The sequence below is a fragment of the Mustela erminea genome, chromosome 8 (genome assembly GCF_009829155.1).
Source record: "Mustela erminea isolate mMusErm1 chromosome 8, mMusErm1.Pri, whole genome shotgun sequence".
NCBI classification, from domain to species: Eukaryota; Metazoa; Chordata; class Mammalia; order Carnivora; family Mustelidae; genus Mustela; species Mustela erminea.
The window spans coordinates 58,373,072-58,389,913 of NC_045621.1; the positions used below are offsets into that span (position 1 = coordinate 58,373,072).

Genomic DNA, 16,842 nt, shown 5'->3' on the forward strand with positions numbered 1-16,842 from the left:
TTAATAAGAGTATTTTAAAAATACATAATATAGGTGCTATAAACTTTTACAAATGCACCTTTGAAATACCAGTTATGTATTCCTTCTATCTGATCTGTGAGTAAAATTTCTCAAGTTAATACATATGTAAGATCTCTAGAAAGTGCTTATGTCTAGAAAGTTGACTTGATCTAAATATATTTTATGAAGTTCTTTTATCATTACACTTCTTTTTTTTAATTTTATCTTTTTTTTTAACCCACTGAGCCACCCAGGCGCCCCATAATTTTATCTTTTTTTTTTTAATCATTACACTTCTAAACTCACAAAGATGGCTTCTATTATTTTATTGACCACCAGAGGTCTCCAAAAACAAGCTATCCAACAGCATAATTAGTAGGAAGCAGGAAAGTATTATGAAAACAAATCCATCGTGTATGGACTGAATCAGAAGGATGATTTCCATTTTTTTTTTTAACAGAAAGATAGAAATATTTATTTATTTATTTATTTATTTATTTATTACATTGGATGTTCTTGGCCTTTAAGAAAGGGTTTCCTACAAGATTGGTACTACCATACAATGGGGGGAAAATATGTAATGAGCATATTTGTTTCAATGAGTCTATCACATAAAGTACTTGAGATGGGTTCTGAAAAGATACAGGAAAATAATTCATCTTCTCACCACTTATGACTCTTTACCCCTACCTAGTGTTCCAATGTTTACTCTCTCTCCCTGGGGAATTAAAGTCTTATGTGTGTATGATGCCTTATAGAATTATTTCTCAGTGATGAAGAAGAGATCCTAGAGTGGTTTTCACTAACTTAGAGACAGTGGGGGAAATAAAACAGACAGCCCAGGAATTCCCCCAATCCTTACTCCCGTCTTTCCATCCAAAGCCCTTCTTTATTTGACCTTTACTGGAAGAAAAAAAAAATACATGCTTCTTTTATTCAGTTAATATATGAAGCCCCAAAACCCAAAGTAAAATAAGATAATGAAGGGCTTATCTGCCGAAATGTAGCATTATGGATATTTTGACATTTAGAAAACAGAATTTGTTGATAACTAAGTATATAGATAACAATACCACCTAGATTTTCACAATAGCAGAATAAGAGAGATCATTTGATTATAGGTATCTATAAGGCGCATCTACAATGAATAAGCTTATTTCCTATAGAAACAGTGAAACTCAAAAAGGAATGGTTTTGTCCTTGAAACTTTAAGGTCAACACTCTGTATCTTTTTGGACCTGAAAGTAATGACATACCATAGTACTCCCACCGTGAGACAGGTGCCACAGCTATTCCACACTTGAACACGCCACTGCCGGCTCCCAGGACCATGGAGGTTACGTACCCTCCATATGACTAAGGAATGGAAATGGTTATTTTTATAGAGGTAAAGGAATTCAGGACATATGGTAAGCGAGTCGCAGTTTCCATATTTCTCACATCTTTATATACTGTGCCTCTTTAGAGATAGAAAGCATGGTAGAGAAGGGCTTAAATTGGCCTTAATTGGACAATATCTAAAGACTACACTTTCAGAGCCCTGGTCCCTTTGCTTGATAGGTCTAAGTGGGAAAAGCATCAAAAAATTGCTGGGCAGTACTTAAAGAAAAAAGATTAGTCTACACTAGATCTTCACTGACTTTGACTCACGAGAAAAATCCTTCCCTCTCTCCTGCTCTCCTTCCCAACCTCTCTCCCTCTTTCTCTACCTTCCTTACCTCCCCAACCCTCCTCCTTAATCATAGTAAGCAGAGATATACACCTGACTAGCAGGGACTCACCACCTAGAGTTCTAAGACATTTTATCGGGGACTTCTTAGATTAAAAATGCCTGATTTTCATCTCTAAATATTTACATGCCAAAGATACATTTTCATGCTCTGGGTTATAATCATTAACTATATGGACACAGATTCATAGCCAAACAAATACTCACCCAGCCCCAAATTGCAATCCGCTTGTCATCCACAAATCCCATTTTTGAAAATTGTCTAAAATACATGGAAAAAGTCCATGAATTAGTATTGCATTGTATATAGAAAACTAGCATAAGTACATAAGGACACAAATGTGAAACCCTGCCATTTGCTGTTTGTTCCTGATGGAACCTAAGATTAATTACAGCCAACAATCAAATAAGCACTTGAGATGGATGTCTACTTTTTTTTTTTTTTTTAACTTAAGAGCCAGATGAACAAGGTTTACTTTTGTTGGAGTCCATAAAAATTTTGTCTGTGTGTTTGTGTGTGTGTGTGTGTGTGTGTGTGTGTGTGTGTGTGTGTATGATTCGCAGAAAACAAATCCTGGCAGTTTTTTTCACAGCTTTATATAAAAATTTGCAGCCCAGATGCACTTTTCTTTACATAATTGAATTTAAATCTCTCCAGATGTTTTTCAGTTGAAGAGAGGCTGCCCCCGCAATGGAGAAGTAGAGGGGCAGAGAGAACATCTGGGCAGGGCTTAAGAAGGTCTCTGGGCCCCCTACCTGAGAACTTAAACACCATTCTCTAAATAAATCCCTTCTTCTGCTGGGTGTTGATTAGTTAGCTGAGCACCGTTAAATAGGAAGCAATCTTTCCTTGATGGATTAAGAAGTCTTTTTGCCATTAAACTGTGCTCAGGATTTGTACCCCTTTAAAGAAATAAGAAAAATGTTTTGTGCACGCACATTTTAAAGTCTTTTACATCAAAAGGTAATTTGTTTGCTTTAAGAAGCAATCTAGCAAATGCGGCCCTTTAACCTTTGTGGGGGGTGAGGACCCTTGCATTGACCTATACGTGACTTTGGGAATTTTTGTGTTCTCAATTATAGATATGGCTTAGGCGGCCCCAAGTTAAACAGTATTAGAAAAAATTAGAAGTACGTCATTTTCAACTCATTATCTTCTCCCTGTAAACTTTCAAAACTTAGTATACATATATGTATAGAAATGTGCACCAAAGCAGGAGTGTACAAGTTGATAAACCTTACAGAACAAGCATATCCTTGAACTGAGAGAGAGTGCATTATCATGCCCCAGAAGCCTCTGGGTCATTTTCCCTTTGCAAAAAGAAAAAAGAAAAAAAAATGTTTTCCTTTTATATAATTCCAATTTGTGCTTGGTTTTGGACTTTATATAAAATGGGTCATGCAGGAGATACACTTTCATGCCTGGCTTCTCTCATTCAACAGCCTGTGAGATTCATCTACACTGCAGTATACACCTCTCTTTAGTTGCTGAATTAGCATTCTACTGTATAAATACACTACATCTCATTAACTTTTTAAACTGGAGATGTATATTGTGGATACCCAATTATGTAATTTTGGATTTGAGAAGCCCCGACACTCCACCCTCTCACAGAGAGGATCAGTCTGGATAAATACAATTTTAGTTTTAAAATATGACAGCCCTACTCCTGAACCGTTTATCGTCTCTCTTGAATCTAAACTTCTCTTTCTCTCTATTTGGCTTTGAAGGAAAATATCTCATCGTTAACGATGGTGTAAGAGACTTAGGGACACTTAAATCAGTTGTCCTCTTCTCTTCTCTTTGGTTGTTTCTGGTTTTTAAAGGCATTTTCCTCCACTCATCTCACCATTCATAATTTTTCTGCATTTCCTAGTTTATGATTTCTTAACATTATTTTAAATCAACCACTTGTCATGCTTCCCCAGACATCCAGGCACTTGGTTATAGAAACTCAAAGACTGCATTTCCTATTTGCCAGTTGAGCACGGTTGAACTGGAGAAAGCATCTGAGTTGAGTTGGAGACCTTGATTTAGATTATGACTTCCCCTGGTAAATTACCAAAACTAAGAGCCTGCATTTTCTTCTTGAAGCATGGGATACAGATCCCCACCTCCTAGGGGTGCTGTGCAGTTCCCATGACAATACAGGTAAAACATTGCCCATGTACGTACACGTGTGCTACGTGGGAACCATTATTTATCAGTAACATCCCTCCCAAGCCAGACCACAACATTTATCTGTGAACTCATGACTAGAAAGCACCAGAATGAGATGTGACTCATACTTACTGAAGCTCTCATAATTGTGAGCAAAGATAGCGGTGCCCCACAATTCTCCCCAAGTGGCAGAGTAACCTTCATCCCGACTGTGGGAGCCACTCCTAGGACAGATAGCTGTCACATGTAATGTAGCTTCCTATGCTGTGCAAGTACATTGGACTCCTTCACTTGCCATTGACTACAGGGATGGTCCACTTGTTTAGTTAGATTTTTACCCCAGGGAAGCATTTATTCCTCAGTTTGTCCATGTGTTTGATGAATTTTGAGTCTCTGTTCCCAGAAGGTGCTAACACGTACACCAACTCCTTTCTAGAGTCACAGAGAGGAATTTAAGAAACAAGTCTTTTTTGACCTTTATATAAGTCTCTAATGACATATATTTTTATCTAAGTGTTATATCTTCACTAAAAATGTACACCAAACATAAATGACTTCCCCTAGGACACCTGACATTCTTTCCACTTTACAACTTTAAAATATAAATTGAGAGGGAAGAATCAGATGACCTTCGGATTCATCTCCTAGTCACTCACCTGGCTGCTTCAATTTGATCTTCAACTTCAAATGTTCCCAGTCTTCTGTTGACTGCATGCATGATCTTATCTCCTTGGTAACCACTTCCTCTGCCATCAAAGCTAGCTACGATAATGTTTTCTGTGCTTGCAAGGTAAGTAGCCCAGTTGAGTCTGAAGATAGCGTCTGCTTTTTGACTACACGGGCCTGCATATCTGTGAAAAATCACAAATTGTTAGCCTTTGTGGTTTTTCTGAATCAAATGAGGAGTGCCTGTGTTTCTAGTCCCTGTGGACAAGAAGTATGCGTCTTTCCCGACCATGAGGCTGAAATTGTGCCAGCCACCAGGGTGTTCAACATGGTTCCTCTAAAACTTGGCAACATGACTATAATGGCTGTGTGTTTCCTTCAAAGATGCCCATCAGTTTTACCTTTGAAGATCAGTATCAAACACAGACTTCATAGACCAACATTTTCTAAGTCGTATATTTCTTAGAAATCAAAGAAATAAATACTTAATAATTGGGATAGGGATGTGTTATGAAAAATTAATGAGGATGACAATAAATGCAGCTTTGACTATATCCTTTCCCCCCTGGCTTGCAAGCACTCCTACGCTACATGTGTATTTCCTAGGCTGGAACTTCCCGAAAGAGGGCTTGACTGCTGCGTGATATGCACTGCATTCCACCCCCACCAAGTTCCAGCACGAGGTTGCACACCAAGGCTCCACAAATCACTGTGGACTGAGCCAAGGTATGAATGAGCACTATTCCTCAAAACTTCAAAGCAGAAAGAAGTAGGCGATATTGACAACTGCATTCTATTTATCAACGAGCTTAACTCCCTGCTATCTGCAATCTGGACAGGTTAGACCCCACTCCCACACAGCTGGGTGCACAATCTCCAACAAGCCCTGTCATTGCCATGTGTTAATCCAGACAATTTCCCAACAGCTCCTTGCATCTCACTTAAACACGTCACCTTTGCATGATCTCTGGGGCTCCTGGACGCAGACCTTCTCCAGTACCTATTCCTCCCACCCCATCTCTCCTACGGGTCTGCTCACTGTCCCCTCCATTTGCATGCCTTTGTTCTTCCTAGGGATGGAAGCCAAAAGAACTTTGGTTTTAAACAAACATTGTATTACTTTCACTGTAAACTAAATATTGTAACATTCTAAATTTAAAAAGAAGAATGCATTCATGCATTTCTTGGGAGAGTAAACATTTTTTAACAACCTGTGAAATGCCTTGGTCCTTTCAATGATTTTAGATTGTGTAGGGTAATAAATTCCCTTAATATTAGTTATGTGTCAAGTTACTCTACCCCCTAAGATTAAACAACATTATTTTTAAAAACAGAAAACAAAGATTTGGACATCTAAGGATGGGAAGAGGAAAACAATTAAAAAGAAACAGGCAGTAAATTTACCATGTTTTTTTCCTCACTGGGGAGCTGAAGAGGATAAAAGTCTCACTCTTTCCTAAAATATCTGTTTCCTTTATTGGGGCTAACACCCAAAGCAAATTAATGTCACTGTAGTCAAAGTTAGGCTTACTGAAAATCAAACAGCACATCTGGAAGTTTAAAATACCTTTTTCTCTTTCTCTGAGGTTTTATGTTTTGTTTACATGGAACTGTAAATACAGGACAACAAGGCTGTGTTGGATGCTAACACCTCTCTTCTGTTTTTGGTGGTGGTGGTTACACGGAAAAGTGATGTTCTCGAGTCTCAGTTTCCTTTTCTGTATAATGGGCCCCATAGAACTCCTCACATCTGTCTGCAAATCACCTGGCAGGCAGCCCACAGCGGGCACATTTGTTGGGTTTGTTTTTGTCTTATTTTTATATAAGGAAATGAGACAATCTAGGACAGGAGGAGCAGTGTTGTGGCATTATGTGTGAGGTCAGGGCAATATTAGAAGGATTAAAGTAAAATGTATTCCCAGTCATTACCAAAAACATTTTACGAAGATGCCACATTTAGAGTTTGCATGAGTTTACATTTACTGTTCAAAGATGTGTGACTTCAGAACTTTTTCTGAGACTTGAAGAAGTCTGGATTGTAATGAACAATTTCCTATATCACATCATATCTTCACCAAAGAGGGGAATGAAAGCTACCAGGCAGTGGTATTTCAGGAACTAAAGTCAGAGAAACTTGATGTCTTAATGCATCAAAAGCCACTAATGGTGACGTTTGGGCAAGTTTAGGGGTAAAAAAGTTGTGAAGGCTATTAATACCCATCTCTCATGTTAAAATGTTTATAAGGTAAAGATAAAACTGGTGACCTGAAAATTCCTTTGGAATTCCCTTATAGTTCAGAGAAAAAAAATCAAAACTAAAGAACCATATGTCTTTACGACAGAAGGGTGTCTTTCTTCATTCGAAAGATGGTAGAAAACAAAGGTTTGGGTATGTGATTGCAAAATGGAAGGACATAGTCAAATTGCTTCACAGCGATTCAGGAAGAGACAAAGGATGCATTTGGCTTTAATTTTCTGTAGGCTGCACTGAGTAAAAGATGTCTAATAGTTAACTTCTAATGTATTCCCTCCTCTTGAATACTTACACATCTATTAGTAGAGGATATTTCTTGGATGTATCAAAATGAGGAGGCAAGATCATCTGATACCAGAATTCTAAACAAACAGAAAGATTCATTAGTAAATTATGAGTAATTATTAGCACATGATCTAGGTGTCTGTGCGGTAATAAATCATAGCTAGTATTCAACAATTTGTTAAATTATGATAGAAAAAGAAAATGAACTGCTTGGATTCAGTATGTCTTTAAAATATGAAAATATTCTCTTTCAGGTTAGAATGCTAGTTAAGATGAAAGCAATAAAGTTGTTTTTAATATATCTATTAAATATATTGGTGCCTTGTAAAATAAAAGTGCATCTTAGAATTGCTAATGTTTTGTTTTTATGATTCTGTTCTTTGGCATCTGATCTACTTATCTAGTTTGTTTATGGCTTATGTTCTAAGTTTTCCTCCAAAATGTTTTCCTCTTCTTGAATTTCCTTGAAGATGTTTAGGATTTTTAGTTGGCCCTAATTCTATTTTAAAATTCTGATTTAATAACATTTTTGTAATTCTTATTGCCATCCCAGACCGCAAAGCTGAGTTCCCATTTTCAGCTCTGTGTTTCACAGAATGAAATCAGGTTTACATGGAGCAGACTGCTGTGTACGTTCTGTATGATCTGCAGATCTGTTTAATTCTCTGTGCTTGATTTAGCATCAGTTTAATAAAATTTGTCCATAAATAATGAATTGGTTTCCTTTGCTCCCAAGTTAAGATGATGAGTTAGATTAATAAATCTTAAAGAGAGAGAGATCGAGAGATGTCCTATATTTTAATCAGATTATTTCCAGCTTCAGTAGATTTAACCTATAGGGGACAAAAATCCATATCTCTAGAGCTGCTTCTTCTTTATGTTTATCTTTCTTTTCTTTCTTTCTTTTATTTTTTTTTTGTTGTTGTTAAAATTATTTTAGTTGAGGAAAAAAGAAAGGTTTAAGAGTAAGATCTTTATATAGACAGATTTCTCTTCAATAGATAGATTTCTCTTCAATTTGGATTTTATATTTTAAATATATCCCTTCTGACTAAATGTGCTTATAAGAACAAAAATTTAAGTCTTTCTTCTTTTGCGGTAGAATGTCAAACTATGTGTTGATCATGATGTTTTAAATAAATATGCCAAACCCACCATTTGCTCTCTCCTTTGAATTTGTCCTAGTTGATTAGAAGGGTTTTAGTTCCATCTCTCTGAAGATACTGTCCCCACCCCCTTTGGGTGGGGTGCGAGGTTCTCTGTAATCCCCAGTTTCACCTCCTTCTGCCCCTCCTCAACGACCCCCTACCCCACTTCCTGGAGTTTGAACGTACAACCACCCCCCAGCTGGACTGTCCAGCTCCGGCTGACCCAACCTCACTCTCCTCTCTATCAGTTTGTCCATCCAACCCTGGTTTCCCTGAGCCAAAACCTCCCAGGTCCCCCACTGTCTTTCAAATCTCAGTAAGCAGCACCTTCTGTCCTAGCAGCCCAGGTGGCTCTCCCGAACTCTAAGTCCTTGGCCATCATGCCAGCATCACCGGCATCACCTAAGAGCGAATTACAAACCCTGGGCTCACCCTGCCTTGTTGGATCACAGATCCTTAAAAAAGGTGCCAGGTGATTCATACGCATGTTGAGTTTGAGTAGCCCTGCTCTAAGCTCTTCTTCCCAAGTACCCTCTACTCCCCAGCGCTTTTCCTGCCATTTAAATTTGGATGGATCTTTACTACTGGATCTTTTTGCATCTTTTTTATTATTATCCTATATTTAAAAAAAAACAAAAAAAACCTTAAATCAATCTTGAAGGATCCCCTCATCTCCCATGAGTAATTAGCTCTTAATGGGAAAAACAGCAAACAAATACAAATGAATAAACTACAAACTTTCCTACTCAAAGATCACCTCTCTTCACCCCCTTTCTCAGTGGTTCCTGCACACCATTCCTGTTCAGGCATCCAGGACAGGGACCAGGCTAACTGTGGCAGGGAGAAGGTCAGGAAAAATTCAAGATTTCTCTCCTGAGATTGAAGTTTTAACATTTTACAGCCAACCTTAATTTTTTTATACAATCACTTCAGATTTTTTTTTAATCTCTTTGGGTTGTAGGTAAAATATATCAGGATAACACTAAGTTAAACACTCAATTAATACTTTATAGTAGAATAGAGTTACTAACAGAATGAAACCAAAGTAGCAATAGTGTGTATTTTTTTTTCCAAATGTTTTCCTTTTAACAGAATAACTTTTACATAGAGTGGTATTCTATTTTAAAACAAAAAGAATGAAAAACTAGCAGTTCTCATAACAAAATTTTTCATAGGAGAAATAACCTCAAATTAGAAGTACATATAACATAAAATGTGTATTTTCAGATCAAATTATCACGTTTAGTTATATTTTTATTGGTGTTTCCAGGAACAGTTCTATTCCTAAAGAAATTCAACTTACTTGTTTGATTCAAAATAATGAAATCCAGTTTTTTTGAGGGCATCTGGACATCCTGCAGCATTTTATTCAAAGCTGAATTGTCTTCCAGGACTCTCAATTCTAAACAAATATTCCAGACGGCAGTAATTCATTAACAATGTGAAGAAATCAGATTGTGCAAAGAGCTAATGAACAAGTGGCAATTCACTGATGGGACTATACATTAGATTATAAACCTTGAGTTCAAATCATTGTTTAAACACTAAAAGCAAAAAACAAAATAAAACAAAACAAAAACACAGAACACACACCTCACTATTCTAAGTACATGTTGATCCTATTCACACACACTAAGAAGCAAAGGAAAAGTAAAATGCTAGAAAATACCTTTATCGTCACTGCTCCTATGCAGAGTATAGAGGGGCAGACCAGGGCCTGTTAACAGGAAAAATGTTTTAGGTGAGGCTTTTTAAGAAAAGAAAATAACATATTTTTTTCAAAAATGGCCATTTGATACCACTTAACTTTGATATGATTTTAATACCAAATAACTGTGATAGAATAAATATTACTGTAGACGAGGGACTTACTAAGTTAGTTGTTTTTCCTATTCTTTGAAATAGGGGCAGTTTTTTTTTTTTTTTAAGACTTTATTTATTTATTTGAGAGAGCGCATGAGAAGAGGAAGGGTCAGAGGGAGAAGCAGACTCCCTGCCATGCAGGGAGCCTGATGCTGAACTCGATCCTGTGACCCCAGGAACATGACCTGAGCCGAAGACAATCACTTAACCAACTGAGCCACCCAGGGGCCCAAAATAGATGCAATTTGAGATTAAGAAGGATTACCGAAAAGCTACAGGGCTCAGTAGAATGAAGCAGAAAATGAACCTCTGGCCGGGTTGAGTGCGTTGGGCATGCTGCCTCCGTTTCCTCAACTGTGAACTAAGCCAAAGGACCCCTGACACTGCTATTTTTCTTTCCCAGCCCTAAAGCGACAGTCTGGCGATGACCACGCTGCTCTCCGGCCCCGCCCCCTTAGGGCGGAGCTCTGGAGCCAGCCTCAGCCAGGGGGAGGGGCGGATTTCCCTCCTGCTGCCTCCACCCCACGGAGTCGTGAGCCAGGGGGCACATCTGCACAGTGCCTCACTTGGATAAGCGATTCCTTTCTGGCATGCAAAAGTGTTTTTCTCGCATGAACATATCTTCACTATTTATCCCAACTGTGGTAGTTGCAGACTAGAAGGTAATGTATAGAAAAGCTATTTGGTGAGCTATTTAATTTTGATGCATTTAGATAATATTAATGTTTTACTCTTGATCAGAACCACAGTGAAGGCATTAGAAAGACCTGGGTTTGAACCCTGGCTTACCTGCTGTGTGACAATATATCTATGTTTTGATCTTTTTACATATAAAAGGAGAATAATATCTACTTTATAGAGTTTTCTTAAGAATCAAACAAGACTACAAATATAAAACTTTTAGCACAGTTCCTAGTATAAAGTGTCTGCCCAAAAAATGGTGACTAAAAACAGTCATAGGGAAAAAAAAAAGAAAGAAAGAAAGAGAGAGAAAGATGTAATAATAAAGAAAATGTGCTTGTAAATAAAGGTTCCGATAGGTGGTTTGGAGGTCTCTTTCCTGTAAGGGATAATTCTTTTTCAGAATATCCAGATTCTTTCACTTTGAGAAGTCATCTAGCAGAGGGCTTATTGGAGGGCTCAGGAGGGCTCAGGAGGTAGAGACCTGTGCTTGAATCCTGTTGTGCCTCTTATTAGCTGTGTGACCTGTGGAGGTGCCGTGGTCCGTCCTTACCAAGTTTCTTCATTAACAATAAAGAAAACAATAATAAAAAAGCAACAGAAGATGGAGCCGTGAGCAGGGTGGGTGATAGGCACTACTCACATACATTTTTCTCATCTAAAGGGGCAAGTGCACAAAATAATAATGAAAAAATATACAATAAAAAATGTGTGTTTGTGTGTGTGTAAAATGAAGTACCTCAGCTATACATAGTCTCCAGTGTGTGTATATTTGTTGTGTGTTCAGTCAAAAGCAAGCCATGCAACTCTCTTGGTTAGAATGGGAGGAAAGGTGGTTAACTTACCACTTAGATGTGCTTGAAGAGAAGGAGGCAGGTGATTTCAAAAGCTCCTCAGATTCAAGAGGAGAAAACTAAGCAGGGCAGAAAGAGTGTTTCCCAGACTGGACACAGAAAGGGAAAGATGGGCAGAATGAGCCAGGAGGCGGATGCCTGGGTGGCTCAGTTGGTTGCCTTTGGAAAGCGGGAAAAGCATGCAGGGAATGCAAGGAACCACTTCAGATAGACAGACAGACAGGGTGGTACCTGTGCTGCTCTCCCCTTGGCAGTTCGCACTTACCCGAACACCTCAGCTGATAGTACTTTGCCTCTTTACTAAATGATACAGAATAGTACTGACATCTTTCTGGATTCAGTTCACAACTCAGGCATGTCACCTTTGTGTAGTTGCTCAGTTGGATTCTGTAAACCAATGGTGGAAATTAAGTGCTTGATGAAAGAATAAATGAAAAGACAGAATTGAATAATGCCATATTTTAGTTTTAAAGGTATCAGAATGCTAAGGCAATGCTCAAAACATTTTCTTTTTTAATGTGCAACAAATACATGAATTAATTCATAATAACCTCAAACTTTCCATTGTTTGGGAATAACACAAAACATCTAATAAAGTCATTCTCTTTTGTTGACACCCGGAGTTTGATTTATAAGGGAATTAAAGTGCTCAGTTACAACTTCAGTTACTTAAGGCACGGAAAAAAGCAAAAACAAAAACAAAATCAGAAATTGCTCTTCAGCTAGAAAGACTCAAGTCAACAATTTGATTCAGTTCTTACTTATAAAGATTTCTTCCTCCTGGCATTCCTTTATATTCATTACTGATATAGTATCTGGAAAGAAAACAAATGAAATATATATTAATTATGTTTTTTAAAAAAGTCAAGTACACTCTATTTGACTCAACACCAAACATTCATGCTGGCCCTTATCATATCATTCTTTCCTGCCCGCTCTGCCCCAGAAGTCATGTTTCCCGTCATCTCTAAATAAGAGATTTCACTTTTTGTTTTAAAAAATTTTATTTATTTATTTGACAGGAAGAGAGATCACAAGTAAGCGGAGAGGCAGGCAGAGAGAGAGAGGAGGAAGCAGGCTTCCCGCTGAGCAGAGAGCCTGATGCGGGGCTCGATCCCAGGACTCTGGGATCATGACCTGAGCCGAAGACAGAGGCTTTAACCCACCAAGCCACACAGGTGCCCCAGAGATTCCATTTTTAAAGCAGACTAAAATATCTGGATGCAGGGATTGATCCCGTCATTCAAGTGCCAAGTAAAAACTCAAAAAAGGTCTTTTGTGAGAAAAGTAAGGCTGGACAACCACGTACCTACATTGTTTTCCGTATTTTCTGTTTTTCTAGCCCAAGCTACTGGACGGCAGGAACACCATCTTTCTGACAGGAGCAGAGCCCCTTCTAAGGATATCTTTCAAAAACTGCTTTGGGCAGTGGCAACAATAGTCCCTAGTGAGACCCGATAATGAATTCTAGAAATGCCTTAGATTCTAATGGAAAATAACACTCCCTTTCCACCAACTCGTGCATGGTAGTTGACAGCCTCGGCAAAGCTTTCCGTTTTCCAGAGAAAGGCCGAGATGTGGACAGATAAAATGAAATAGCCTCTCTAAGCCTTCCAAAAATCCGGTGCCAGTTAAAATGTAACGAAATGCCCCTATGCTGGTGCGATGCTCCAAGACACTTAAGAAAAAGAGGCTGCAGCTCTGCTAATGTAAAGCAGGTAAGAGCAAGAGGTAGAGCTGCTTGGTGGCAGGGTATCAAGTCTGCTAAGCATATGTGAAAATCATTAAGGCTTCCGTATGTTAAAGGAAAAAAGTACTGAACACATTCCAAATAGACTATTCTTTATTTGTAGGAGATTTTCCCCTATTTCTGGGCATAGAGGGTGTGATTGCAACGAGTATGTTTGCCTCCTATCCATTATTAGAATACTCACAGGTAATCACTGGTGAGAGCTTCTATTCCGATGACTTCCCAAGCTCCTTTTGTAATGAACGTGCAATCCTGATGGGATTTTTTTTTTTTTAAGAAAAGATGTTTATTAAACTCTCTAATTGAAGTGGAGGATTGAATCTTTTATCGCAGCAATTTAGATGATCTTACTCTCCTTGGGTTTCTCCTCCCTATCCCATCATTCTCCAGACACCACTCCAGAAGTTCAATCAGCCAGATTATTGATACATACTGACTGACTTTACTAAATGATTTCCCCTTCAACTTAGTCTCACTAAAAAAGAGATCAACCCGAAATAAATTATGTAAGAATTCTTACTTGCTTATCTATTTGGAATAGGCAAATGTGTTTGTAGCCATCTTGGTTGCTGATGATCTTGTAGAAGCTCTTCCCATCAGAGGTAAAATGAGGTTCTGAAGGCCTGAACTACAGAATAATAGAAAACAAACAAACAAAAAAAACCAGATGAGAGCACATCAGTCTCAGCTCAGCACCAACTTTAGTTTTTGAAAGTCCTCTCAACACCGCTGCCCAAAACCCATGCTTCATTTACTTGCCAAGTGAAACCAGAGTGTCTCAAAAGAAAATTCTCCTTCTAGAAAATGCAGACAAAAAGATCTCTCTCAGAGAATTCTTTACGTGGAGTAAGCGAGAGAAAGCACATAAAGAGGCTTACGCAGGACTCTCAATACGTAGCCGTGGTATTGTTATCTCTGGACATCTCTCTATGAAGGATGACTCTATGACTTCTGGCTATAAATGTGCAAAACTTAGCATTTGTCTTTCATTTTTAAGAAGTAAATTTCCTCAGTGTCACAGATGTGCTTTCTTGAAACAGACTATTATTATTACTGTTATAACTGGGAGTTCGTACATCTTAATTTCCCTCACCTATTTTGCCCATTCCCCTTGCCCCTTCCCTCCTGGCATCCGTGAGCGATTGCTTTCTGTTTGGTTTGTTTGTTTCAAACAGACTATTATTTTTACTGTTTCAGATAAGAGGTGGTTTTTAATTTGAGGGATTCGTTTCCTCCTTTTTAAATACATATTTCTTTTTGAAAGCCAAAATCTCTTTAACCATTTCTGGACTGGATACTGTAAGGAATGTCTGTTGTGTATTTCACGTGGAAACATTCTTATAGTTACCATTTTTATTGTATGCCTTTTCATTTTGCTAAATAGGATCAACAATTTACCAAAAAAGTAGTTGTATGGAAATACAGTATAAAATTTCCATTTTTCACGGTTCAATAAAAGATCGTTCTCAGAACATAATGTAGTTTCAGCAGAAGAATATCTACCCCAGCCTGAAAGGAATATGTCGCTTTACGACTTCGATTTCCTTACTACATTTGCGAGCAGGTAGGAGATGGTCTTTTAAAATTGTTGGTTCACTTTACCCTCGATGTTTCCTCTCTTATCAGCTCCCATTTTGGGAAGGAAGAAAAATGCTTCCCTCTTCTATTTAGTGATTCAAAGTGGATTCATTTATGGAGCAAACTGAAGCGTGCAGTACACTTGGTGTTCTCATTACAGAGCTCTGAAACACATTCCCCTCTCTAGACCTGTGTTCACAGCCTTATCTTTTTAATACATTTCCCTGTTTCCCCTGGATGGAGTTGTGCCTAGTAGAAATGTGTGAAAAGTGGCATCTGTCTGGTTAAATACAGAGAGGAAAAAACATATTTTTTTCAAAGAGTCGTGAGGAAGTGTAGCGTGTCTCTTGCCATGGAGGAAACCACTTTTCATGTTGGCAAACCTCTCCCCTCTGCCCAATCAAAGCCTGAAGAAAAGGGACGTGTGAATGCTATCGGAGCTCTGAGCCCAGCTGGAAGGGGTCCTGTTTCTGGACCACGGGCCTCCCCTCTCTGCCCCAAGAGATGTGAAGGAAATCTTTACATTTTCTTTTTCTTTCGGTCCCTTTGTTTCTCTCTTAAAGGGGGCTTAATAGAAGTGGTCACAAGAATTAGGTGAGATTTATTCATCGTCTTTCTGTGAGGGGCCACAACGGCTAGAGATCCTTCCATAACGTGTTTGCTTCCATGGTCCGGTGGCCTCACGGTTGGTGATCCTGCCCAAGGCATAGCGCTCGCAGCACAAATGAGAAGCGTGACAAGTCTCTGCGGGTCATCGTGATTTCTTGGATACCACTCTGCATCTGGGGCCTAGTAAAGCGTGAAGCCACACGAGTATGAGTTCCTCCAAAGGGGTGTGCACAGCAGCGTTGCTGGATGGATGCAGTCGCTGCTGAGTTGCCGCCACATAGAGCCACGGCTCCTTCCTCATCTGTGTAGACTGTGGGTGGAAGCCATGTTTGCTGCCTCCAGAGCACAGGCCTTTAGAGGTGAGCTCAGTGGGCATCTTCAGCATCTTAGCTGCTTTTCAGCAGTGGTTGCTTTTTAACTTTTCAGGAGCTACCGTCTGCCTAGAGTATGTCTTCTGATTTGTCTGCTCTCAACTTTTCATCTGTCCTGTTCCTTTTTCCCACTGACTGTGATCTGTATTCCCCATGAAAAGACATCTCTGGGGCACCTGGGTGGCTCAGTGGGTTAAGCCTCTGCCTTCGGCTCAGGTCATGATCTCAGGGTCCTGGGATAGAGCCCCGCATCATGCTCTCTGCTCAGCAGAGAACCTGCTTCCCCCTCTCTCTGTCTACTTGTGGTCTCTCTCTCTCTGTCAAATAAATAAATAAAATCTTTAAAAAAAAAAAAAGAAAAGAAAAGACATCTCCGCAGGGAGCATTTAAATATTTTGAGATATAGGTCAGGTAATATCTCTATTAATAGCAAATAACATAGGGCCCTACTTTGGTATATATGCGTATCAAATAGCTCTGAGTATCTGATCCAGACCACAAAAAACGAATAACTCAAAGCACTTACTCTTCCAACCCAGCCAGTGGTACTCATTTCAGTGTGTTCTTGTGCCTAGAGAGGGAAAAATACAAGGGCAGCATTTCAGAGAGAAGTGAGGTATTAATTCTATTTTTTATCTGCAACTCATGGTAACAGAAGCAAAATTGTACTTAAAATAATTGAAAACTATCTCCATTTATATAATTGTATTTGTGCTCAGATTGTTTATAGGATTGCATCAGGACCTTTACCTCTCTTGCCCAGAGCTCTGTCTTCCATATGTGGCCCTGGAAGCTCCCCTGGCATTTTCAATTCAACACGCACGGCACAGAAGATGATGTCCTTTATCTTGCCTCCATCCCCACTGGCTTGTTCTGACGCCTTTGTTCTTCTG

At 38.9% G+C, this 16,842-nt stretch overlaps 1 protein-coding gene across 2 annotated transcripts in view; it reads right to left on the reverse strand.

Moving 5' to 3' along the window:
- The window catches only part of DPP4 (dipeptidyl peptidase 4), a 78,040-nt gene that overhangs the window by 13,143 nt on the left and 48,055 nt on the right, over positions 1-16,842 (reverse strand). For both annotated transcript variants that reach the window (XM_032355737.1, XM_032355739.1), the window contains exons 12-22: positions 16,476-16,520; positions 13,912-14,019; positions 13,576-13,643; positions 12,403-12,456; positions 11,907-12,028; positions 9,913-9,960; positions 9,547-9,645; positions 7,103-7,172; positions 4,547-4,741; positions 1,937-1,991; positions 1,257-1,356 (exon numbers count right to left, since the gene is read on the reverse strand). In XM_032355737.1, the coding sequence (XP_032211628.1) occupies positions 1,257-1,356; positions 1,937-1,991; positions 4,547-4,741; positions 7,103-7,172; positions 9,547-9,645; positions 9,913-9,960; positions 11,907-12,028; positions 12,403-12,456; positions 13,576-13,643; positions 13,912-14,019; positions 16,476-16,520 (964 nt within the window). The remainder of the gene's footprint in view (positions 1-1,256; positions 1,357-1,936; positions 1,992-4,546; positions 4,742-7,102; positions 7,173-9,546; positions 9,646-9,912; positions 9,961-11,906; positions 12,029-12,402; positions 12,457-13,575; positions 13,644-13,911; positions 14,020-16,475; positions 16,521-16,842) is intronic.